The sequence below is a fragment of the Pteronotus mesoamericanus genome, unplaced genomic scaffold, assembly GCF_021234165.1.
Source record: "Pteronotus mesoamericanus isolate MK-2021 breed Mesoamerican mustached bat unplaced genomic scaffold, CSHL_Meso_final contig_120, whole genome shotgun sequence".
Classification (NCBI taxonomy): Eukaryota; Metazoa; Chordata; class Mammalia; order Chiroptera; family Mormoopidae; genus Pteronotus; species Pteronotus mesoamericanus.
The window spans coordinates 1809624-1834956 of NW_026555041.1; the positions used below are offsets into that span (position 1 = coordinate 1809624).

At 42.7% G+C, this 25333-nt stretch overlaps 1 protein-coding gene across 1 annotated transcript in view; it reads right to left on the bottom strand.

Annotated features, from left to right (window-relative positions):
- RYR2 (ryanodine receptor 2) overlaps positions 1 to 25333 on the bottom strand; it is a 558936-nt gene that overhangs the window by 338706 nt on the left and 194897 nt on the right. Inside the window, exon 3 of the mRNA XM_054584705.1 lies at positions 20835 to 20939. Within this exon, the coding sequence (XP_054440680.1) occupies positions 20835 to 20939 (105 nt within the window). The remainder of the gene's footprint in view (positions 1 to 20834; positions 20940 to 25333) is intronic.

Below are 25333 nucleotides of genomic sequence, written 5' to 3' on the forward strand. Positions count from 1 at the left end.
GCAGCCTCTTTTGTCATCTTTCTCTCCACGTACGACGATGCCAGCATTTCCCTTAATCTTCCCGCTGAGGGCCTCTCCTGGTAAGTGGGGACGCCTGTTAAACTTCATTATGTTGAGAAAAGGACCAAAGGCCTGTGTTTGTTGGTGGCTATTTTAAATTAACAGTGATTGATGATGCTCCCAACCAATTTTAGAGGACAAAAGAAATTTAAGACCAAGAATTTCAAGTTCCAAGCATGTATCAATGTATCCTATCCAACATATACCTGGATGTGCATTTGTGGAATGCCTCATCTATTTCTATTACGGTAAAAATACCCCAGGTACATGCTTAATTTTCTAGGGCTCCCCACTGAAAATATCCAAGACTGCACTGTAGACAGACATGTTGGTGGCAGCCCTGAGGCTTCTAGAAGGAGCTGGGCCAGAGGCCCCTGAGCAAGCACCCGCGCGTGTAATGACAGCCGCAGCAACGCCCCCCACCGCTCACACTCAACGACCAGCACCGCGCACGGGTAGTCTTTTTTGAGAAAAAAAGTCTAATTTGTTTTTTTAGAGACAGAGAGGAAAAACATTGATTTTTTTGTTGTTGTTGTTCCACTTACTGATGCATTCATTGGTTTCTTCTTGGATGTGCCCTGACTGGGGATCAAACCCACAACCTTGGTGTGTCAGGACAATGCTAAGCTCCCTGGCCAGGCCTAGAAAGAATTCACAATGTTTTGGGGCCAGATTGGTAGCAACTGTTGTCTTTTCTAAGCCGTCAACAACTCTAAGTAGACAGTGTTTAACTAGGCAGTCTTGTCTCTGGAGTGTAATAATTATCTGTGATTGATGATGCTCCCCTTTTTTTAAAGGATGATGCTCATCCTTTTTTAAAGGATGAAGGAAAAAGCATATCTGATAAGCTACTATAAATCCTCAGACTTATCCACGTGACACACGTTTATCAATCGCTGAGCTGCATAAATGTCTAAAAATATGAATAAGGGCACTCCCTAGGGTTTTCTTCTGTCCCCATTTTCTCTCAAGACAGAATTCCTCTAAATCAGAAAGAGCAAACTGACCCCTACAGAGGATATGTGGGTAATAGTGATCGGCGGATGCTCAGATCACCGCCTACATGTAAAAAAAAAGCCTCTGTATCAGGATATAGAAGATTCTAGTGTATATTTTTAAACCGTTTCAAACACGAATGAACCTTAATAACACAAAAGCACCTCACAGAACTCACATAATAGTTGCATGTGAAAATGGATTATTTTTTAAAATTACTTCTGAGTTACACACATTTGTAAGGATTTTGTATTTTAACAATTCCAACAGCAGCAACGTAATTTTAAAGAGAGTAAGTAAATGTGCGAGAGACATCATTCGGTCCATCGACAATGCTTCATGCACCACGATCTCATGTCCCTCGGCTGAGCCCAGCCCTCCCCTGACCTGCGAGCCCAGGCCCACGTTAGAAGCCAGCACCACAGGTCAGGTGAACCAAAGGGCTGCGGGCACCGGGACACGGAAACGACAGCTAACCGCCTCTGCATCCCCAACTCACGAATGGCATTCCCTCCAGGGGGTGAAGGGCAGCCTTTGATCACACAACAGGCTCCTGATTAAACACTGAGCCTCAAGGTGTTCGAAGAGACACGGGGCGGGGCCGGGGGGTGCAGAAAAAGAGAGAAAGGTTCATTAAGATGGATTGACTGAATGTTGATGAAGTTATCCAGAATTGTGCTATCAGAAAATTTATAAAGAAGCCATCTTAATTTCCATCGGTAGTTAGGTTGTGTAAGGCTCCTAAAAGTAATCATCTAGGGCTGTTAAATGCACTCTGGACAGCAAACGTAACAGGGTGTTAAAATAGGACCCTGTCTCAGATCCAAGGGATAGCGAATACTGTCACATCCCAAACCACACTGGGAGACCAGCCAAACAGGGAGCTGAGGGGCTGGCTGAGGAACCACCAGCCGCCCGGCCGCCCGGCCACCCCGCCGCCCCAGCTCCCGTGGTCCGAAGAGGTCAAGAGCAGAGAGGGTTTCCTACAGGCAGGTGTTGACAGGCCGTGCCCCGCTTCCTTCCCCAGCCTGCCGGCCCCTTCAGCCCCTCCAGACGAGCAAGCAGGCAGGGCTGGGAGAGATGGTGTCCCTGGGAGCTGGGACACCGCAACTGGTGTCCGTCACGCCTCAGACGGAGCAGCAGGACACCGGCTGCAGTGGCCCATGACGCAGGGTGGAGGGACCAGGCAGCGAGTGCGCAGAGCCCACCTGGCAGGTCCTCAGCGCCGCCTGGACACCAGGCACCAGCAAGTGGTCACCGTGGACCCTCGAGAGGGTGCGCTGGCTGCAGCAAGGCAACTGCAGGCCAAAGATTTCTGGTGCTGGGAGCTCACAAATGTCCTCACAAAACACCACACTGAGAAAGTCAGCTTTAAACACCTGACAAGCCAGGCAAGTGACACTCACGTCACTTCCCCTGCTCCCAAGGGCCCTGGGAGGGGCGCGGCTCGGGCAAGTAGCAGGGGTGCAGGGAGGGGGGCAGGGAAAGCCGCTCTGCACCCCCCGCCTGCAGGCCTCCTGCCTGGAGAGGCCTGGGCTACAGGACAAGTTAACCTGAGTTGAATTCAGGTTCTCCTGACGCACAGGGTTGGGCAATTTAATCACCGAGATGAGACCGTGACTGGAAATGACTGGCGGCATCTCGCTGCCTACAGGACAGACCACAGGACCCGCGCTGAGCAACCCAGGGGGCAGAGGAGCCCCCCAACCCCGCCCGCCCCGCCGCCACAACGGAGGGAAGTAGGCATGGGCACGCTGTTCCCTGTTCCCCTCCAGTGTAGAGACAGGTAACCAACGCCTCTGTCGCCCCCTCTCCTGGCTCCCGAGCAGAGGAAGCAGAGCACAGCAGCAGCCCAGCTTGACAACATCACGCAGTCTGTCCCCCCGCTGGTCCCCAAACCTAGCCTCCCAGTCTTTCCTTGTGATACGGATAACCTCCTTCCCTTCTCAAGATAGTACAAATACATACAGCAGCCTTTTTCTATTTTACGTGGAAAAACATAAGCGCTAAGGTTTTATGTTTTAATTTTCCCCAATTCAGATGAAACAAACCCAAAACATATAAGGTTCTAACTAGAGACCTATTTGTATTTCTTCATTACAACACAGAAGTTATTTTTAAAACTAATAGGACGAGCCACACCAGGAATCCACACAAAAAAATGAGAGGCAACAGCAGACGTGCACGCGTTTAGATCTCAATTTCTTTGAAAATCCATGGAAGCACATGCCCGTTTTTTCACATCAACTTTCTGTAGAAAGAAAAAAGCCAAAATAAACAACAAGCAGGCAAATATGGACAATGTTTCGGTTACTGTCCCTGGAACAAACTGAAAGCGTGGTCCCCGCTCCCAAATCCGCATCTGGTTCTAAAGGGTGAGGGACACTGTTCAAGCTTTTAATTAGTGATGTTTAATCTCCTGGGGAAAAAGTCTCAATTAATTAGTAATCAGAACTTCAAAAGGCATTAGGCTGGAAATGCACCAGGTGCAGGAAATAACAATAATCCAATATAGGCAAAAGCAAACGTGAATATTTATGTAATTCTCAAAGCTAACAGGCCTCCTGATTTAGGAACCACTATTTTCCTCTGAGAATCTATTTAATAAAAAGGCCAATTTAGAAATACAACATCTAACTACAAATTTCTTGTGAAATAAAAGTGACGTGTCCCTTGCCCCAGCCTTCATATTGTAGCACTCCGCACTCGAAGGCGCGTGGTGGCACGCAGCTACGGTCTCCGCCCCCGGCAAGTAAGCAACTAGGCATCAAATGCAACATGCAGAGTGACTGCTTTCAAAATGCTGTGAGATGATATAAAAATACCAACTGAAACATACAGCGGACTTGTACATCGGGTTCAGTGGGATTCTTAGAGCCATGGCTTCTTCAGTAATTATTTAGTCCTCAGAAAAATGTTCTACGTCTACCCCCAACCTTTGAATCTAAAAACACACAATTGTAATTTAAGAAAGAACACTTTACTAAATGGAAAAGCCTGGTTTTCTCTACACATTTTTAATATATTTAGCTGTTGTATAAAGTTCAAGTCCTTATTTTAAATACTGACCTAGTAGAGTGATGAATCTGTATCTTTAGATATTGGGGCAAAGCAAAGAAATTTAGAATTTAGTCATGCCTAATGGAGTGCAGTTATCATTCACTTTTTTACTTTCAAAAGGACAAATTCTTATATTTATTATTTACTCTCCCTCCAACCAAAAAAAAAAATCTCAAGGAAATATGAAATAATTTCCTTCTCATATGTATCAGGAAAACAGGATATGCCATGCTTTCAGAAATTTCAATGATGAACAAAGACATGGTACTATCCCATCATTTTTACTTCTAAATAGTAAACATTCACTCACACATACACACACACACTGCATCAGTGCAAAAATAAACACACACACAAACACACTGCATCAGTGCAAAAATAAAGTGTTGGGCGATTTTTCTAGAAGAAAGAGAACTTATAATCAAGACTCACTTTACTAATATTAGTAATAGACTCTAATGATCTGTATTACAAAAGACAAAACAATTTCTTAAATAGCAAGAAAGTAGCAATAATATAACAAACACAATATCCAAATGCCCCCAAAGAAGACTTAGGAACAGTATATACTGGGCAAATTCTGGGCTAAACAGGCCAGACAAAAAATGGTCCACAGAATGAGAAGACCAACTAACATGCAATGAAGCTGTAATTATGCATAAGTGATACTGAGTGATTTGATGACACATCTGTTATGAAAATGTTAACAAGAATCAGTGAATCAAATGCCTGCAAACAGCGAAAAGGATAATGATTTACATGGAGCTAATTGAGGAAGGGAAATACCATATAAAATCCACAATCAACTTGACCAATTTTAGAGTTCAAATAATTACCAAATCCATAAAGTATCTAATACAAATGCACATTTATTCCAATAATTTATTATCTGACTATGTGGGTTTTTAAAAATATTTTTTAAAAAATATGGGGGAAAAAGCCCACATAGTTAGATTCATCAGAGAAAATGTTTTAACATCTGTAGAAAATTTAAATATTTTATATTAGATTGAAAAAAGGGCAACATCATTTTTCAAAATAAAAATTCCATTAAGAAAAACAAATTAATATTCTTTTAAATCCTAATTTGATTTAGCACAGAAAACATAAGACTATAATACAAAAGTAAGTCTAAATTGTATCATCACATGAAAGGTGAAAGATTCATATGACACCTCTGTTTTTGTATTCATATTTTAATTAATGAATTTAGGGCACATAAACATGACGTGTTCCAGAACCTGAAAGAAAAAAAGAGTTTGGTTGCTGCTTCCAACTTGCCTATTAAAGCTACAGGACACGGAGTAAGTAGTTACTCCTTGCCAGGCGTAAGCGAAACACTTCCCGTGTCATCTCACTGTCTGAGTTTTACAAGTGAGGAAACAAATGACATGTAAAGACATTACAAATCTTTCACAACAAAAAGAAGGCTACACAGCTCCCAAATCATGGAGCTTGACCTTGATATTTGATCTCAAATTTCAAAGCCCCCTTCTCTCCCAAGCCACCTCTATGTATACAAAATCCAAGACACATCATCCCTTTTCTCTTTTGTTTCATATTTTTAGTCTACATTTAATTTGGTGTTGCTCAGCAGCCTATTTTATGGTAAGTGCCTCCTAATGCAATGTGTTATCATCAAAATAAGAGAATGGAAAATGCACCTAGGGACTCATAATACCAAAGATGTTATATTGCTTCACTGTTCAGAGAGCACGTCTAGTATTTCGCATAGATACATTTCCGCATAATTACATAACAACAATAAAACATCCATCATGAATATAAAGTTTTTAATATCAAGGCATACACAAGTAATTAAAATATTTAATGCATGCCTACCATCCAGTATCCTGCTGTTAAACTTTAAAAATAAATTAAAGAAAAAACACTCTATCCTATAAATAATTCTCCACTGCACATCTTTATAGCTTGCTAAAATTTTGCTAAGTAAACAAACTCAACAAATCAGCACTGGATCTGAAGGCTACCCTCATGCCCTCCGCCAAGGCAACCAGATCCATCACCATTAATTAGTTTTTCCTCCTTGGATTTTAGAAATATAAACTATACTCTCTTTTTATTAAGCTTCTTTACCTGACATCACATTTGTAAGATCCACTGTGTTCTCACACAGCACTAATTAATTCATCTTCCCTCCTTCTTCCATCATATAAGCATATTGCAATTCATTTATCCACTCAACAGGTGAGCATTTCAGTTGTTTCCTGCTTGGGACTATTACAAATAATTCCCTAGGGCACATTCTTGTACATATCCTTTGGAGGATACATAAATATATTTCTATTGGATGTATACCAGGAGTGGAATTACTTGGTAATGGATGTATAAATATTTAGCTACCGTAGATACGGCCGAAGGGATTTCCAAAGTGGCGGCATAAATTCATACTCCCATCAGCATCCTGCCTTCCTGGTGTTACTAACCTTTTTAGTTACAGCTCCTCTGGCGAGGGCGTGGTTCCCTACCACAGTCCTCCTGTGCACTTCTCTGACGAGTGCTAGGATAACACACCGTTTCGTACACTTTTAGCTACTTCAGTATCTGCTACTGTGAAGGATTTTGTTCAAGTCTTTAATCCAGTTTTTTCTATTAGGTTGCCTATCTTTTTTCTTACTGGTTTATTAGAATTGTTCCTATTTTTCAAGTATCCTACTCCCAATCTGTCTTTTCAGTCTCTTACTGGTAACTCCAATGAAAGACATTATTAATTATAGTACAATGTATCCATCTTTTCCTAAATACTTGGTGCTTTTTTCTCAGGAAGAGATGTTCCTACATGATTTTCTAGGAAATGTATTATCCCAGCATTCACCGGAGAGCCAGAACCTACGTGGTATTGACTCTTTCCTTCCTTGCATCTAGTGACTCAACCAACCTCGCAGCTTTACCCGGCGGTCCCTTCCCCGCTGGGCTGCGCGCCTCCTGCATCAGAAACCACCACGTCACCCATGTGTGGACCCACTTATGAACGCTAATCTATTCTGGCCTTTTTTTCTACATCTCTGCTAATACCTTACTCTCTTGATTATTATAACATCAAGATAAGTCTTGGAATCTGGTAGTCAAAGGCCTCAGCTGTGTTCTTTTCTTCAATATCATATTTGCTAACATTGACCCTCTTACTTTCCTATAATGTTTAGAATCAACTTACAAATTTTCATACCCAACACAAAGAACCCCTGCTGAGACTCTGACCGACTCCACACAGGCCTGCAGGTCAGTTTGCAGAGCAGCCACCCCATAACCCTCTGCCCTCCAATCTGGGAACAGGGCACGTTCCTCCTTTTTCTTTCTCGGTCTTCTTTGATTTTTGTTACACTAAGGTACCATTGTGCTAACATGAGTTCATTTAGAAATTTTTATTTTGTAATTGCTTTTTGCTTATGCACACAAGTATAACTGATAATTTGCATTGAGCAGCAATTTTGCTAAATTCACTTATTAATTCTGATACTGGTCACTTTCGCCACATTTATGGTCACTGAGCTGAAGTAATTCAGGATTTCAAAGATCAACTGTTGTTTCTATGAGATTAAAGAAGTTTCCTTGCATTACAAATGTATTAGTTTTATAATGTTTTATTTTTAAAAATGTTTTAAAGTATCTCTTAAAATACATCATTTCCCTTTTTTTCTCTTAATATAGTGAGAGACATTAATTGGCTTTGTAACTACATATTAAGGAGGTTTGAACCCCCAGTTGGTTGTAATGTTCTATGAGTCTGAATGTCCATAGGTTTGATCTGCTGGTGATTTGCAGAGGATTCTGCATCGATGACCCTGGTGGATATGAGTCTGTGACTTTTTTCTTGCAAAGTCTTTGTCATGGTTTAGGATCAGGGTTATGTTGGCCTCATAAAATTAGGTGAGAGTGTTCTGAAAGACTGGTATTATTGTTTCCTTAAGTAATTGGTTGAATTAATCAGTGAGGGTGTTTTTTTTTGTGATAATGATTTTACTTACCAATTCAACATCTCTAATAGATAATAAGACAGTTCGAATTTCCCACTTATTGTATGAGGGTTTGTAAATTATATTTTTCTAAAAATAATAAACTCCATATAATAACAAAGCTAAAATTGTATTGTCTAGGACATTTTAAATTCATTGGAATAAAGTTATTCAATATAGTCTCTATTTTCTAATTGTCTAAAAGTTCTTCAATGATTTCCTCTTTTTCACTCCTAATATAGTTTATTTTATATTCTCTCCTGTTCATCTTGTTCAGCCTTTTACAGGGTCATCAATTTTATTAGTCTTTTCAAAGAACCAACTATTAATGTCATTCAACAAGGAATTAAAAGAAATGCACATTATGCTCGTCTGTGGAACAGCGGCGCTGAGGTGCGCCAATCACACCGTAAGCAGCACGCGTGGAGCAGACGGCTTGGCGGGGCGGGCAGGGCCCGGCGTGCACCGGGGGCCCACGGCAGGGGCGCTGGGCCACACGACTCGCACGTGGGTTTTCCTTCTTTTTCTCTATTTCTATTTTCTCTTCATTTTATATATTTTAAAATTACAGAGTTAAGAATTCACTGGACCTCGAACTGACATATCTACCTAAATGCTTCCAGAAGGAAGTGATTTAAAAATGGAAAATACAGAGTATTAAATTAGGACAAACAGATGTTATTAATGTTGGGGAAATTATAGGTAAGAAAAAAAAGCACCTCTCTATGCAATAGAGAATGTGATTTGTACTTTAAAATACATGAGATCACAAAGGGTTTTTTGGGGGGGGCAGGGGGAACACCATAAATATAATTAAGTAAATGAAGTCATAAAAGTAAGTCTGGTAATTCACTGAATTACACCTTATTCCAGTTTCCTGGCTTTATTCTGAGTTTGGTATTAATCAGACAAAACCCTTACAGTTTTTGGATTTATCAAACAATGAAACTGAACTACACAATACCGTAAATTAATTAGGTACACCTCTCAGGGTAGGTGGATCAATATTAACCTAAAAATAAAGAGCCAAAGAAAGCTTGGCAATCTCCCACACTGACAGATGTGACTTAACTCAAGGAAAGCATTTAGAGTTTTCATTCAGGAGTTTAAATTTTTTTTTTTCAGTGTCACATTCTTTTTTTTATTTATTTATTTTTTCAGATACATTTGTCTCTGCCTACCCCCCACCATTTTCCTTGCCCCTCCCTCGCTCCCTCCCTCAACTCTTACCCTTTGGTTTTGTCCATGAGTCCTTGCTATATGTTCCTTGACTTTTAAATTTTTTCTTTTAAAATTTAAACTCGATAGTAGAAAAGTAAGATCTACTGTTTCCTAAATTATTCCTATTTTAAAATAGGAACAGTTCCTGTAACACTTTTTAAATTGCCCTCTGAATTTGTCCCAATCCTCAGGAACATACATACACTTTCTAACTTAAAATCACCAATACCTCCTTTCTCTAAGCAGTAACATGCCTAAATGGCTCCTGCACAAACTTCAGTGTCGATGAATTGAGATGGATGAGTAGTTAGCAAACAGCACAATGGTTCTCGTCCGCATAAGCTCCATCAGAATTCATGTTTGATTATGCACAACAAGTAAATTTACTTGGGGAAAAAAGTCAAAAAGAGAATGGGCAATTTGTGAGGGGAGAAAAAAGCAATGAGGTGGAACTAGTCCTATTAAATATTAAAACATTTCTAAAATACAGTGACTAATCAGTGCTATTCGGGCACAATCACAGATTGCACGTATGAAACTCTTTAGCTTTACCAGAGCAACATCTGGCAATGTCCACGCTATATGTATAGCTGGAGAGGCATGAGGGTAAGTAAGGCGGGAACCACCGCCATGGGTTGAGGTGGGGCTATGGCTTTGCTGTTGGAAAGAAATTGGCTCAAGTCTAATCTTAAATAAACTCTAGATGGACCTACAAGGAACAATAATAAACTCCATATAATAATAGGGTCAAATAAATTCCAGATCTATTTCCTATTATAAGTGATGGGTGAAAAGGGGAAGAATATAATCTTATTTTATTTTTATTTTTTATCATCACCTGAGGACATGCTTATTGATTTTAGAGAGAAAGGGAGGGAGAGAGAGAGGGAGAGAAACATTGATGTGAGAGAAACATGGATCAGGTGCCTCGACCGGGGACCGTCCTCCTTTGCTTCCCGCCTGGGGATAAACGCACAACCGAGGCACGTCCCTCAACCAGGAATCCAATGGGACAACACTCCAGCCTCCTGAGCCACTCCAGCCTCCTGAGCCACAACGGCCAGTGTAGGAGAGCAATTTTCACAGGACAGTCCCACACAATCCCAATCAAATCCCACAAGCTATCTCAAGGATATTGACAAAGTGCTTCTAACTTTACGCAGGAAGGCAGATGATCCAGAAAAGCCAGCACAGCGTGGATGGAGAGGAGGGAAGGGGGAGACCCACACCGCCCTCCATCATGACTCACTGCAAAGCTTCACAACCAAGACACTTAGCATCAGAGAAAAAAGAGACAACTAGGTCAATGGAGCAGAACAGAGCCCAGAAAAAGACACAAATGCAGCCAGCTGATCTCTGGCAAAGGAGTAAAAGCAACTCAATGGGAAAAATAGTTTTTGTCACCAAATGGTGCTGGAACTGAACCTCCGCATGCAAAGAATATGAATCTAGACACAGATCTCACCCCTTCCAAGAATTAACTCAAAATGGATTGATTACAGCTTAAAGGAACACACAAAAATATAAAACTCCTACAAGATAACACAGGGTAAAATCTAGGTGACCTTGGGTTGGTGATGACTTTTTAGATACAGTGCCAAAAGGATGATCCAGGAAAGAAAAATTAGTAAGTTAGGATTTATTAAAATCAACCCATCTGCTCTGTGAAAGGCGCCATTTGTCAGCGATAAGAGGAGACGCAACTGGGAGAAAAGCTTAGAGCGCACACACCAGATAAGGTGTAGGCGCCTGGGAAACCCAGGTGCTCTCAATACTCAGCAACAGGAAAATAGCCTGATTTAAAGCTCGGCAGCACACTGAAAAGGCACACGCCAAAGGAGATACGCAGATGGCAAATGAACATCTGGAAAGATGCTCCACAACATATGTCATCAGCGAAATGCAAAGTAAAACAACAGTAAGATGCCACCACGCCTCTATCAGAATGGCTAAATTCCAAAAGGTGACACCACCGAACACAGATGAGGGTACAGAACAACAGGGACTCTCACTCACTACTGAGGAGAACGTAACAGGGTGCAGCCACTTTGGAAGACAGTTTGGCAGCCCCACAAAAATAAACATCCTCTTAACAAATGACCCAGCAATCAACACTCTGGGGTGTTTACCCACAAGAGGCAAAAGCTTCTATCTTCATGAAAACCTGCCCACAAGTGTACAGCTGCTTAATTAATAACTGGCACAGCTTGGAAGCAACCAAGATGTCCTTCAGTAGGTGAATGGACAAACAAACTGCTGGCCATCCAGAAGATGGAATATTAGTAATAAAAAGAAATCAGCTATCAAGCTAGGAAAAGACATAGAGAAACCTTAAATACATACTGCCATTCGAGAGAAGCCAGTCTCAAAAGGCTATAGACTATGTGACTCTAACTGTACGACATTCTGGACCAAAAGCTATGGAAACAGTGGATGTTCAAAACTATTGCAATAGTAGCAGAAACAGGACTTTTAGAACCTTTTAGACCCTTCATTTTTGGTTTATAAACTCTATCTTACAGTCCCTCAGGCTGGCGAACATTTATTGGCTGTCCGCTCACACGCGCACACTGTCCTGGTGTCACTGGGCCAGCAAGTGACCCGGACTCAAAGTCCTGCCCTCATGCAGAGGACCCTCTCCTGGGACAGGCGGTCTATTAAGCACATAAGAATAAAAATAAAAACAGAAATGCATGTCAGAAGGTACTAAGTGCTTTGGAGAAAACTCAAGCATGGTAAGAAAGAGCTCTCGTGAGGGATAGGGAGTAGCACTTGAAAAAGGCGGGTAGAGAAGCATGCTCTCAGGTTAGACTGCAAGGTTTTAAGAAGATAAAGTTGAACTGTAAGAGAATAAAATTTAAAGATGGCTGTCTCAATAAATTATGAATCTCTATCACTGGTGCATTCAGGAATAGTTTGTCACATAAATCTACCATCTGACTCATTTACTTTCAGATATTTATACTTAAAAATATTAATTGTAAACACAAAAAATATCTGAAGATGTCTAAATTGAATGACACTAATCAAATAAAATAATCTATCCATTCAAGATTCATAATCTAAAACAGGCGTAACTGCGCCAGGTGATCAAATTACATTTGATTAAATTGGCCTCCTTATTGAGTTTCATGCTGGATTCTCTGGAAAACACAGCATTCGGACATACAGAAATGCATCGTACCACAGCTTCAGAGTAGAAAGTGGTCCTTTTAGAAACAGAAAGGCAGTAACTGGAAGATGGATATTTCAACCACAGATGAAGGTCCACATTCACGTACTGGTAGATGAATAGCGTTGCTCAGTGATTATTTTTAGCTACAAGCCCTGTAGGAGATTATCACCATATCTACCTTTTAAATCATGCACCAATTTCCCGACAAAGGGCAGGTACACAGTTCCATGCAGAGAGCCTTCGGCCCCGATGCTGACTAACGACCCTGTCAAGTTAGTAAATGTATTAACTGATCAGCAGCAGAGCCCCATTCCCAAAGCAGCGCTCCCGGTGTTCCAGCTCTGCAGGGGCGCTCCTGACCGCAGGAAGCCGGAGCAGCCTCGGCAGGAATGTTAAGCAACAACAGCTATTTGAGAATTGAGGCTTCAGTATGAATAACAAGTATCATCACAGTATCCACACATGAACACACTAACCTCTAACAGTCTGGACCCGCGGAGGACACCACCCTTCTGGGACGGGTTGTATACTTTTGTGGGGGGCGGAAGCTGGATGAGTAATTAGAGCTCCCTGCTCTGCACTCTCACTGAACTACCCAAGCACGTTTCACCCCCATTACAACTATTCACTCGCCTTTTCTGTTCACGATGACAGGGCTAGGCAAGGACGTGTTCTTATCCACCTCTGTGTCTCCAGCTCAGGATTCACTACAGAACACAGCCCCTGGTTAGCAATGCCACAGGCACACGCCAGGTGAGAGAAGAAGGGACAAGACTTTCCATTTCCCAGCTCTGGAGACACCTGAGCATAGACTCGGATGGCTTTCCCTAGATAAGGAGTTAGCTTGCTAGACCTAGATTGGCACAAGAACCTGGAGGATCCTAAATCTGAATAGATATTTTCACTAAGGCATAAGGATGTTAACTGTGTTTGCTTTGTATCACAGCAAACAGTGTTAGAAATTATCCAACATTCATTTACACATATGAACATCTTCTTCTTCTTCAAAAAAGAACCTGCTTTTGTGGAGGTGCCCTGTCCTCTCCCTCCCCAAGCTCTGCATCGGTGTGGGGACCCAGCTCCCACGCCAGGAAGCAACCCAGGCGTGGGTACGTGACGGTGCACACGCGGGGAAATCGACCAGGGGAATTCTGGAGAAGGCTCCTTTCTCTCAAAGACAAAAGGAAGACAGTCAGCTCCTTTTCATGCCTACGGATGGTATTAATTTGGATTTCGTCCCTGAAATGGCAGGAGCCACGTCGTCATATGAGTGAGAACCCAGCCAACAGTGAGGACAGCAGAGCAGAGGCGGAGAGGAGGGGGCCGCACACCAGTCACACTGGGGGCCGCGCCCTCTGGGCTTGCTGTGTCCTCGCTTGTTTAAGTCCTATGTGATTAAGTTGTGAAAGACGGCACAACAGTCTGTCATATGGTGCCATTGTGTAAAACGGAGACAGGATAGTAAGAAGCAAGGAAAATTCCTGGGCACGTGGGATGGGGAAACAGACAAGAAAACACTGAGACAAGAAAACTAAACAAGGCCATACAGCTTGAGCAACTTAGAGCCAGCAGGTGAATCACAGGACCTTATCTCCCCTAACACTTGAGAGCAAATGGTCGGTCCCTCTCCTCCCCAACCAGAGGGCGCAGACCTCCCTGGCCATGAACCACATGTGTCAGGGGACAAGAGGAATGTTAATGCCAATGGCCAACAGAGAGAGAGCCGCGGAACGAAGCGGGGCGCCTGGGAGAAGCTGCCTGACCCCCCGGGCAGCTCCCCCTCCGGAGAGAAGCAGCCCGTCTGCGCTCCCCCTGGGAAGGTCCCCTCCCAAGTTCCCACGTGTCCCCTCGAGCAGCCTGCTCCTGAAAGCCCAAGGGGAGGGGGATGTTAGGGTGTGAACCTGAGCCCCGCTCAGGCCGATGGCCTCTGAGAGTAATGGAAGCGCAATTATAATCCAGCCCCTGTCTCTGCTTTTTGGCTGAGGGGCAACAGGCAGCAGGAGGCCTGGACTCGGGGCCCTCCAGTTTCAAAACTCCTCTTATGGATAATGTTCTAGAAGAATACAAACCGATCTTTCAGCTGTGGCTATCACTGGAGAAAGGAAGATTATGAGGAAAGTATTTTCCATTTATGCTCTCCTATATTGTTGTTATGAGAACAAAAGGTTGAAATGGTTCTTGAATTTAAACTAAAATTTAAATACATTTTTATATTGGATGCATGGTAGTCACTACTTTTAACAATCTCATTAATCAAACAAATAAAGACTGAATAATTGATTGATTGACTGAAATAGAGCCCCTACATATCCCAGGCAGGCATATTGCTGAAACACCAGTGAAAACAGTGAGTGTGGTACTGTTTTTCTTCACTAAACAACAGCCCTTTCAGTCTTTGGTCTGGTCTTTTCAGAGGCAGATAATCTACTGCCCTGACGGCATTTCAAAGCGTAGTCATGATTTTACACACCAACTGCCTAACTCTGTATTTTATGGGAGACCTGGGGTGCGCAGAGCAGGAACATATTGAAAATAGATGAGCAACATCAGGCTTTTATTTAATACATGTCACTCTCCTCCGGTGACTCGTTCACCGCGGTCTCGGGGGCTTGCTTTCAATGACGTTCAGGACGGACACAATCTACTCACACAAACCCCGAACCAGGTCTGTCAGGCTTCCTCTTTCCGCCCCACTACCCAAGTTTGCTCCACTGAAGGGAAAACAAATGGAAAACAATCAATAGAAACTCAACCGGGGGATTCAACATTAGCTCTTCGAATTCTGGGTCCCGGGCCTGTCCGCCCAGGAGCTTGAACAAGTGAGTCTTTCAGATGCAGCACCCTGGACATACGCCAAAACACCAGAAAAATTAGGGTAGGACACAAACATTCAGGTCCACTTTTGGAACTACCAATAAATACTAAAAACTCTTCAGAAAATAGTCTTTCAAATGCAAAATGTGTGTGACTGTATAAATTGTATATAGAAGATAGGCTGAAATTAGTATCAATTAGTTTACAGAAAAACCAGGCTTCTGTCAAACCAAGTACACTTTTCAGTCGTTATTCAACTAGATTTCTCTGATTTTTATTGCACCTTTCAATAACATCTTACTGAAACTCTACTTCTACAAGTAATGAGCCAATTAGTGGCACCCAAAGCCGCGTGGTCCTGAGCCCTGAACCTGTACAATTGCCTGCCGCTGGTTTTCGAGATGGAGGACAGGCACGAGTCATGACTGTGACCTAGAAATGGCCAGGGGACCGGGCTCCCCAAGAGCCAGGAAGACACGCAGTTCTGCCGTGACCCTGATTCTGGCCCAGTGAGACTGATTTAGATTTCTGACTTCAAGACCTTGTAAGATAGTAAATTTTAAGCACTGCCCTGGCCAGTGTGGCTCAGTTGGTTGGAACGTCATCCTATAGATCCAAAAAGGCATGGGCTTGATTTCCAGTCAGGGCACACACCCAGGTTGCAGGTTCGATCCCCAATGGGGGCACATAGGAGAAGGAAACTGATCAATGTTTCTTTCACATCGATGTTTCTCTGTTTCTCTCTCTTGCTCTAAAATCAATGAAAAAAAAAATGTCCTTGGGTGAGCCAAAACTAAAATAAAATAAATTTCACGCAGGCAGCTTTCTGTGGCTATGTCCTCGGCCGTCTCCCCGGGCACCGCCCTGTCCTCCCGCAGACAAGTAAGTGTTGGTTTAATTTTAGGTGTTTTTCTTGCTTCAAGGTATAATACTCTAACAAGAGACAAAAGTCCAGTGGGCACAGGCCAAAGTTAAGAAGAACAGGCACTACAATTCTCTCAGAAACAACTAAAACAAAGACAGAAAGGATGGTCGATGCTATAATTTAAAATGAACTCTACCAAATAGAATATTCACATAAGCCACTCAATATACTCATGACACTACACAAAAGCAATGCCTTTTCAACAAAAAGTAATTATTAAAAGTACCATTTGAAAAGTAAGAAATTTCAATAAACTTCATGGACCCCGAAACCAAAGTTCTTTCCCCTCCCCTGTCACTTCATGCCTGCCCTCCGACGACGCGGACCCTGGAATCCTGAAATTACAGTAGACAGTCACAAAAATAAAGTGCAGGAAGTCTCCGCCGGAAACGGCTGTGAACTGAAATAAACAGCCAGGCGCGGTGTCACCTAAACTTTCGGAGGAGATCGCACGCAAATAAGCGAATGCTATCGTTCACTCCATGTTTTCACATCGTTCTGCCTCCGGTTAACCGGCGGAGCCTGGGCCGGAGCTGGGGGAGGACGGCCGGCCTGCCAAGGCCACCGGGACGGAGGCTGCCGAGGCCAGGGAGCGGGGGCGGAGCTGGGGACGGTCGGCCAGGGGACCATGCTGGGGACCATGCCAGTGCGTGGTACGGAAAGACGAGTGACACAACAAGAGCCCCTGTGAAATGTAGGCGACGTATCCCATATCCGCCATCATTTAATAATCACCAAACGCGCCAGTGAAGACGCACCTTCCCAACGCGCACGCGTGCAGAGCTGGTGTTTTGAAAACAGTTTACACCTCCGAGCCCTGCTGGGCAGCCCTGCGCTCCCTCTGCAGCGGGCAAGTAAATCTGAAGGGTGACACGAGACAGCAGAGGTGGATGCAGAAGCTGACAAGTCACCCAGAGCAACGTAAACCCCGGAGGACAGGAGGAGTAACAAGCACAAAAAGGTGCACGCAAAGAGGCCACGCGAGGAAGGCACGCGCGGCCCCAGCACCCCTTCCTCCCTCCCGCTGGGCGTGAGCCGCTGCCCAGGACCGCAAAGGCTCCAGGAGCAGCTGCGAAGGCGAAGATGCACAGGCCTTGGCCTATTCGACACTGAGGCGCTTTGAACAAGAATAAAAGCTAAACGGTGTTCAATGCAATTGTACATATCAGATCTGGATCTCTGTCTTAAAACACTTTCTCTTAAAGTTATTTTTGAAAAATCCTTTCAGATAAAATCCTTCAGAATGCTTTTTGTGCCACAAAATTTTAATTATTTTAGTAACAGTCACAAAAAGCAACTCTACGGGATTAAAATCATACATTAGATAATATTTTTCCTACTTCATCTTCCCATCTTCTTTTGTTCAATAATTTGTATCAATAATTTTCTTGATTGCTTTAGCACAAATGATGATGGGAATCTCCTGCTGGGTTTCCTGCAGCTTAATGAAAACCAAGCATTTATTCAGTGGGACCCGAGAATATGAGCAAAATGATACTTAACCACAAAAAGGCACGGTCTAGATAAAAATGTTGTCCTTATCATCGTCACATGTGTCCGTACTGCTGTGCGCACATGACAGCCTTCGGGATGGCACCAGTATCAGTGTTAATTTACTCAATTACAGTAGGAATTCAGAGAGATCTATTTTAAAAAACTAAAAAGGTTTCATAAACAAGCTGCTTATGAAAGAGCGAGGGAAGCAATTGTAATTTTTTCAATTACATTTGACATTCAATATTACATTAGTTGCGTTGTACTAGCATAGGGGTTAGACATGTACGTAAGTCAGTTCCCATCTGGCACCAGGCATGTTATTATAACATTACTGACTATGTTCTCTGTGTTGTACTTTACATCCCATCACTATTTTTAACAGCCGATTTGTACTTCTTAATCCCTTCACCTTTTCGCCGAGTCCCTTAGATGCCCTCCCATCTGGGAACCTGTAAGAATGTTTTGGATACACTGTTAACTTACAAGGAAAGAAACGATTTCATGAAAATTGGCATCACCCTGCTGACACATTTCATTCCAGTAAAAGCGGGTCTTTAAGCAAATCCACAGCGTACAATTCACTAACCTGGAGGTGGCTACTTAATTGAAAAAGGACTTGCCAGAGACTCCCGTCTGGAATTCGAAGGAGGGGCCCCAGAAGCAAGGGCACAGACACCTGCAGAGTCACAGACACGCTACACCCGCTGGCCACATGCCATCACACACGCTCTTCAGCCTTGTGCACTTTTCTAATTAAGATGGCTGCACGGGGACAAATATCCGTCACCCTGGTAAACAGCTGTGGCGCCCGCCCCTCTGCCTGGCCGCCCCGCCCCTTCGGGATGCCCCCCATCACTCAGGCAACCCTGAAATCTCTCTGGGACCGTGCATCTAGCACATTGCTGACTGAGATCCTCTCTCAACAATTGATGCTTGTGCCTATCTGTTAAATATTTTGAGTATCATTTCTGGGTGTAATCAAAATTTCTCTGCAGCCTAAAAGAGAGTCTCCCCCTAAAACCTACTATGCCTTTGAGCGATTTGACACTGGACCGTCCCTGAAGGTTAGCAGCCTGAAAGTGAAACTCAGCTCAATGAAATCCATTCTTTTTCTGTAGCCGCTTTCTCTCCATTTCCATTTTCCGATAGGTGTCTCGGGGGAGCTACGCTGGGGTCCCTAGAACGGCGCCCGCCTGTCACGGGCCGCACCGCCTTCCCTCTGACAGGTGGGCCACAGCGCCACATAAAGCTGTGTTAATAAAAATATGGGGGAGGGGCGCAGAAAGACTTACTAATATATTTACAGCATAAATTTTAAAACAATATTTCTGACACTTCTTATATAGACAGAAAATTCAGAGCTAATCCAACTCCACGACTTTGGGGAGATAAAACATCTTTTCAAAAGTTCAAATTTAGAAAAATCTGCTTAGCAATATCAAACTTAAATTTATAGCAATTTAGTCATAAGTTGGTATCTACAAAGATAAGTGAAATGACAATATACACTTCCCTAGCTGCTCTGCAAAAGAAAAATGATTTTTTTTTCGTAAAGACAGTTTTGACTATCAAAGCTAATATGCATGAGTCATGTTTAAAAAGCAGGACAGGTTATTCCAGGTAAAATCAAACAGTTGAATTGAGAAATATTTCACTCCTCTTTAAGCTTACACCAAAAGCTTTACATTAAAGATTAAATTTTTAAACTTTATATAGTTCAATATAGTAATTTCAAACTTTGTTCTAACCAAAATAAATTTGGAAAATTAAAATCCACATAACACAGTAGGATCTTTTGTAAAATAAGCTTTTAGTCTCATATTAAATGGAAATCACTAAGATTTCTCTTCCATAATAAGTAGTATACTATAAAATTTTTAAATTAGTTTAGAATTAATCCACAAATCAATTAAAGTCCTAAGCTGTATGACAATAAAATTTTTTTTACGTAGAAGACTAGAGAAAATACATTACGTCATAATCGCTCGTTTTGTGATGTAAAGTGTGCTAGTATTTTTAAATCTCTTCACTTATCAACATCTGAACAATGATTAACAACAACAGCAACACACAGACCAATCATAGCAAATAAAAAAAGTTCAGTTTCATGCCTGGAAATAGTATAATTTATTAAACCATACCCTGCAGTAACTATAGCTTCCCCCCCGAAAAAAGAAAAGGAAACAAAAGTCTGACCATTCATCCTTCTGCTTAATTTTAAACTTTAAAGAATCAGCTAAGAATGAGTAGTAACCCAGAAATTAGTCATAGCAAGCCACAGCATGGGAAATAGTTTAAGTTACTAAATTATCTTTCAAAGAACTTTGTCTGCACTAAGACACAGAATAAGAATTTCAATTTGCAGAAGAAAATAATGAGCTGTTTGGAAAATTACAGTAGACTAAAGCTGTATCATCATAATTTCATTACTTAAAATATATGACTGCCAGGCCCTGACCAGGTAGCTCAGCTGGTTAGAGCATCGTCCCGATGCACCAGGGCTGTGGGTTCAATCCATGGTCAGGGCACATACAAGACTCAACCAATGAATGCATAAATACGTGGAACAACAAACCAATGCCTGCCTGCCTGTCTGTCTGTCTGTCTCTCTGTCCCCTCTCTCTCTATAAAAAAATCAAACGATAAATACTTAACAAAATAAAAATAAAATAAAACATATGAGAGCCCTGAAATTTTAGATGCCATAAAGAAGATTAGAACATGTTACATGGTTAGAAGCTTTCGAGAATGAAATAAAGATTAAATACAAATAGCCATGCCTAAAGCAGTTAGTTAAGATAGTAACAATCACAGGTCTGAAGATATAAGCAATGCACAAAAGCTCAAAGAATAACACTGTTTTACACTAAAGAAAATAAGAATGCAGATAAATGACATGGATCCCCTTGAGGTTAGATTTTTAATCAAAGCTCTTTAAGACATCACAGGTCTGCTATATCAAGCAGAAAGTCAGACTCAAGAGAATCACAAGTAAAAGGCAAGACTTATTTCAGCAAAAAGAAAATCTTCAATATCTGTGAAATAAATCATTCATAGAGTAGCAGAGTTCTTTAAAATACTTCACAAATAAGTACATAAATTAAGTACTTGCCCCTTCTGACTTCTCCACCGTGTTCGCCAGCATCTCCTGCAGGGCTCGGACGGAGAGAGACTGTTCCAGCACAAAGGTGCAGATGGAGAGGTCGGGGGGGACATTCTGTGTGGAAAGAGGGAAAGCCACCATCATCATCACCATCATCACCAACACCACCATCGCCATCATCACAACCGCCACCACCATCACCGCCATCCCCAGCACCCCCAACAAGAACACTGTCACCACCATCACCACCACCATCCCCGCCATCCCCAGCACCCCCAACAAGAACACTGTCACCACCATCACCACCACCATCACCACCATCCCCAACACCCCCAACAAGAACACTGTCACCACCATCACCAACACCATCACCAATACCACCACCATCACCACCATCCCCAACACCCCCAACAAGAACGCTGTCACCACCATCACCAACACCATCACCACCACCACCACCATCACCACCATCCCCAACACCCCCAACAAGAACACTGTCACCATCATCAACACCATCCCCAATACCACACCCATTACCATCATCACCATCAAACCATTATCAACATCATCACCACCACAATCACCACCACCATCACTGACACCCTCAACACCACCATCACCACCACCACCATCTTCATCACCATCACCATCATCATCAAGCATCCAGACCCAATTTATCTTACGATATTTCAGTTTCTTTCATATAAAGAGTACTTGCAAATTCTCTAATATGAGCTCCCAAATCATCCCATATACATTGTCTATACTGCTCACACGTGATCCATTTTTAATTTATGCATAACAATAAGCTGCTGTTTTAGGGCTAATCTGGTAGACACTGCACTCAGAGCTTTAGCAATAACCCCTACGGTCACCCACGGTAAGGATTATCATCCTCATTGTGGGGACAAGAAAACAGAGAAGGTAGGTTACTTTTCCAAAGTCACAATTACGGAATTTTTCAAGCCAGGATTAAGTAACCACATTTCTCTACCTCTCAAGCATTCATTTCTCACCTTTGAACCAGTCAGCTGATAAAATATGAAAAAGGACAGAAAAGTGCTTGCCCCAAATTAATGTTGAAGTTAAATATAAAATTGAATTGATATAAAATACTCATTTACACGGGCTTTTCCTATCCACAAAGGTAAAAATTACTTCGCTTCACTCAAGTGAGATACATTTGGCCTCAAACTTGGGATGTGGTCATTTGGCTTCTGTTCTGTATGTTTGTGTTGCTTTACTTCCCCATTCCCTCTTCTTCCCTTACCTTTCCATCCCTTAAATCTCCACTCCCATCAGTAACTCCACAAATGCTGAAAATCCCAAAAGGTAAGTACCAAGGAGTGAAGGAGACCAGATGAGAATTAACTGGCAAGTTAGAGAGAACTCAGTCCATGGGGATCAAATACATCAGTCCTTGTATCTGCTTTGGCTTTGGATAAGCGGGACCTAGTAAGCAACCAACTGAGTAGGGAAGATGCTCAAAGGCATATTTGAATAGTAGAAGAACGTTATAAATATGCTAAACACAAAATTCAAGCAAGAGTGTGTCTTCATAAAAAAAGCATTAGGAGGATAAATTTGAGAACCTGATTCAATGCATCAAAATGATAATTTGTAATGTTTATGTATGTATTCAACTGAAACACTGCCATTAGAATGATTCTTATCTGCAAAAAATGATGCTTTACAGTTTCCAGGGAAGATTAAGTACCAGGGTTCCAATATTAAAATAAAAATTATGGATGAAAGAAGCTTATAATCAGGCTACTAAGCTTCCTCACCCCCTACACACCTTCCTGGAGCCCAAGTTCTGTTTAGTGTTGTGTTGTGTTGTTTTGCTTTGAATGAACTTCCCTCCTCTGGACTCCCGTGTCCTTCCACCACATCTTCTGGGCTCCCAGCCCGATCTCTCTCCATCTCTCCTCGGACGGTCTCATGAAAGGAGCCCCTCAAACCCAGGCACACCCGCTGCATCTACGCTCCGCAGCCAGCTCAGTCAGCCAGACTGAGAAGGGCTTTCCTTCCAAAATCCTCAGATAAATGAGTGGAAGGCAGGAAAGGGACTCTCTTCTATAATGAAATTTAGAATAAATTCCTTTGAATTTAATTTTCTCAGTTCTAACTACACTAATTATAATTTGTCAGATCAAGACAAATGCTCCTGGGGAAAAAATTGTTATGGATCTATTTATTTCATTCATTACCAAATTCTGTGAAGTCAACCAATTCTCTAAAAACAACGGCCTTGATTTGTGGCATTTGCCCATGTCTGTGGTATAAATACACCAATGATTGCTATTTTCAAAGTGTCCAAACCTGTAACAGTTGGCTCTTGGGAGTGCAGGGGAGCCGGGTCCAGCTCACCCCCGGGCTGATTTCAGACCAGCGCTCACTGATGCCTTGAGGATCAGCAGAGGGTACAGTGTGGCAGTCAGGAGCTTGGAGCCCACAAGCAGGTCTCCTAACAAAGAAGCCTGGCCTTACTACAACGAGGTGTTAACATTTCTAATCTTTGGTTTCCCTCCCTGAGAAAAGGAGATAACAATTATACCATCTTTCCAGGGTTGTTGTAAAAATAAAGGAGGTAATGTAACAGCTAATCAGTGTCCAGTATGTAACAAAGATGCAACACAAGTGAGCCACACTTATTAGCTGGTTTCGTGAGTCTCCATTTGTGGCATTTTTAAGGCACTACTCACTTCTCAGAATTGATTCTTAAGGAGATTCTCTGTTGGGAGAAACAGTGTTTGAGACCACAAATCACTAATTATGCACCTCTTCATAACACCCAAATGTTCTAGTATTTTCAAGAAAAGGCACTTTCTGGAAACATTTACAAGTTTACAGACTGGGCGCATTTATATTGTTTCATGCAAAACTTTGATCGAAAGATTAAAGTCAGGGTCTCTATAATTTCTTACATTTATTTTAAAGATCCCTGAAAACCGCGTTGATCTGAAATGAATCCTGCCAAGCTAATTTCATTTTGCCTGGGAGTGACATGCCTGTCACGGGTGTTTCCCCAGCCCGTGGGTTTAGCGGGAATAAAGGGGCAGAAAACACCAAAGGCAATTCTGCCTCTTAGAGGAACAGTTTGACCCCGCAACCCGTCTGCTCCTGACGCCTCTTCGTCACTCCGTCTCTCCGCTCCCGCAGGCCCTCAGAACACGCACGCCAGGGAAAAGCTGAGGCAGTAAGGCAATACCGCGTACTCCTTTCCGGAAAACTTGAAACAATACAGACTGAAATGCCTTACTGTTATCTGTTTGCTTTGCTCTAAGGAAAAACGGTCTGGTTACTTAAAGCAATAGAATCATTACTGTAAGTTGTTACCTTTTAAAGTCAACTACTAAAAGCATTCCTTAATTTAGGTGCATATTTCTTCAAATAGCTGTGAGGTTTTTATAGTACACCATACCACAGCATTTACGTGAAGTCTTTCTTTGTTACCACCTCCCCAAAATAAAGTTGAATCAGTGGAAAATAAAGGGTTGCATTCATTGATCAAAGAACAACTAAACGGCCCTGAAATGGAAACCAGAATGAGCCTAACACCAGGCACAACAGATAAGGAACAACATCCTGTAAACCTCTGTAGCGGGAGCTCAGTTTCAAAAGCATTTGCAATCATCATCTCTTCCTTCACCTTCATTTTTTTTACCCCTGTATTGCTACTGAGAACTCAATTTTTAGAGCTTCAGTTTGAAAGAGTCCCGCTTCCCCTCACAGAGAGTGTGCTCCCCACCACAGGGCCCCCCGTGTGGCCTGCTGTTCAGCAGGGGGATGTTCAACAGGCCGCGCCAGAACATCACACCGGGGGCCACACCACAGCATGACACGTGGCAGGGGACATCCATTTCTCACGCAGAATTAAATCACAGAAACCGCTCAGCCTACCTGAGCTGCTATCTGGGCTACCCAGAATATACCCAATGCGGCAGGCAGGTGTTAATACTCCTTTCTATATACGGTATCGATTTTATCAGAATCTATAATGTGATCTGTTACCCCAGGCAAAGGTATCAAACCTTAAGCTTTGTGTACCTTTTCTTCATTTTTAAAATGCAAACTGGTCACGGCCTCCTCTGCTTGACAACCGTGATCTGAGCACAAGGGGGGAAATCCTCATGAGTAACTGCAACGCAGCATCTGGCTTTGTGTCCACGGGAATGTAGGTCTGCAGCTGAGGTTTCCATCCAGCCATTTGGCTTGCACGGATGTATCAGCCTAACTCACTTAAAAACCTACCAAAAACTGCCATTACCCCACCACGTGGACGACACAGCCGCAGTGTGACACCTCTCCCGTCCCTATGCACCAACCGCAGGCAGAGGCTCCGGGCTCCCACGCGCCGCCACCGCGCCGCCACTTCCTCCTGCCCCGCATGCGCGCCTGCGGGTGGCAGCTCCGGGGACCGGCTCCTGTGCCCAAGCCACACATACATAAAAATCGTATGTGAAAACATTTTCCTTGTTGAAAATTCAAACAGTACTGAAAATTTG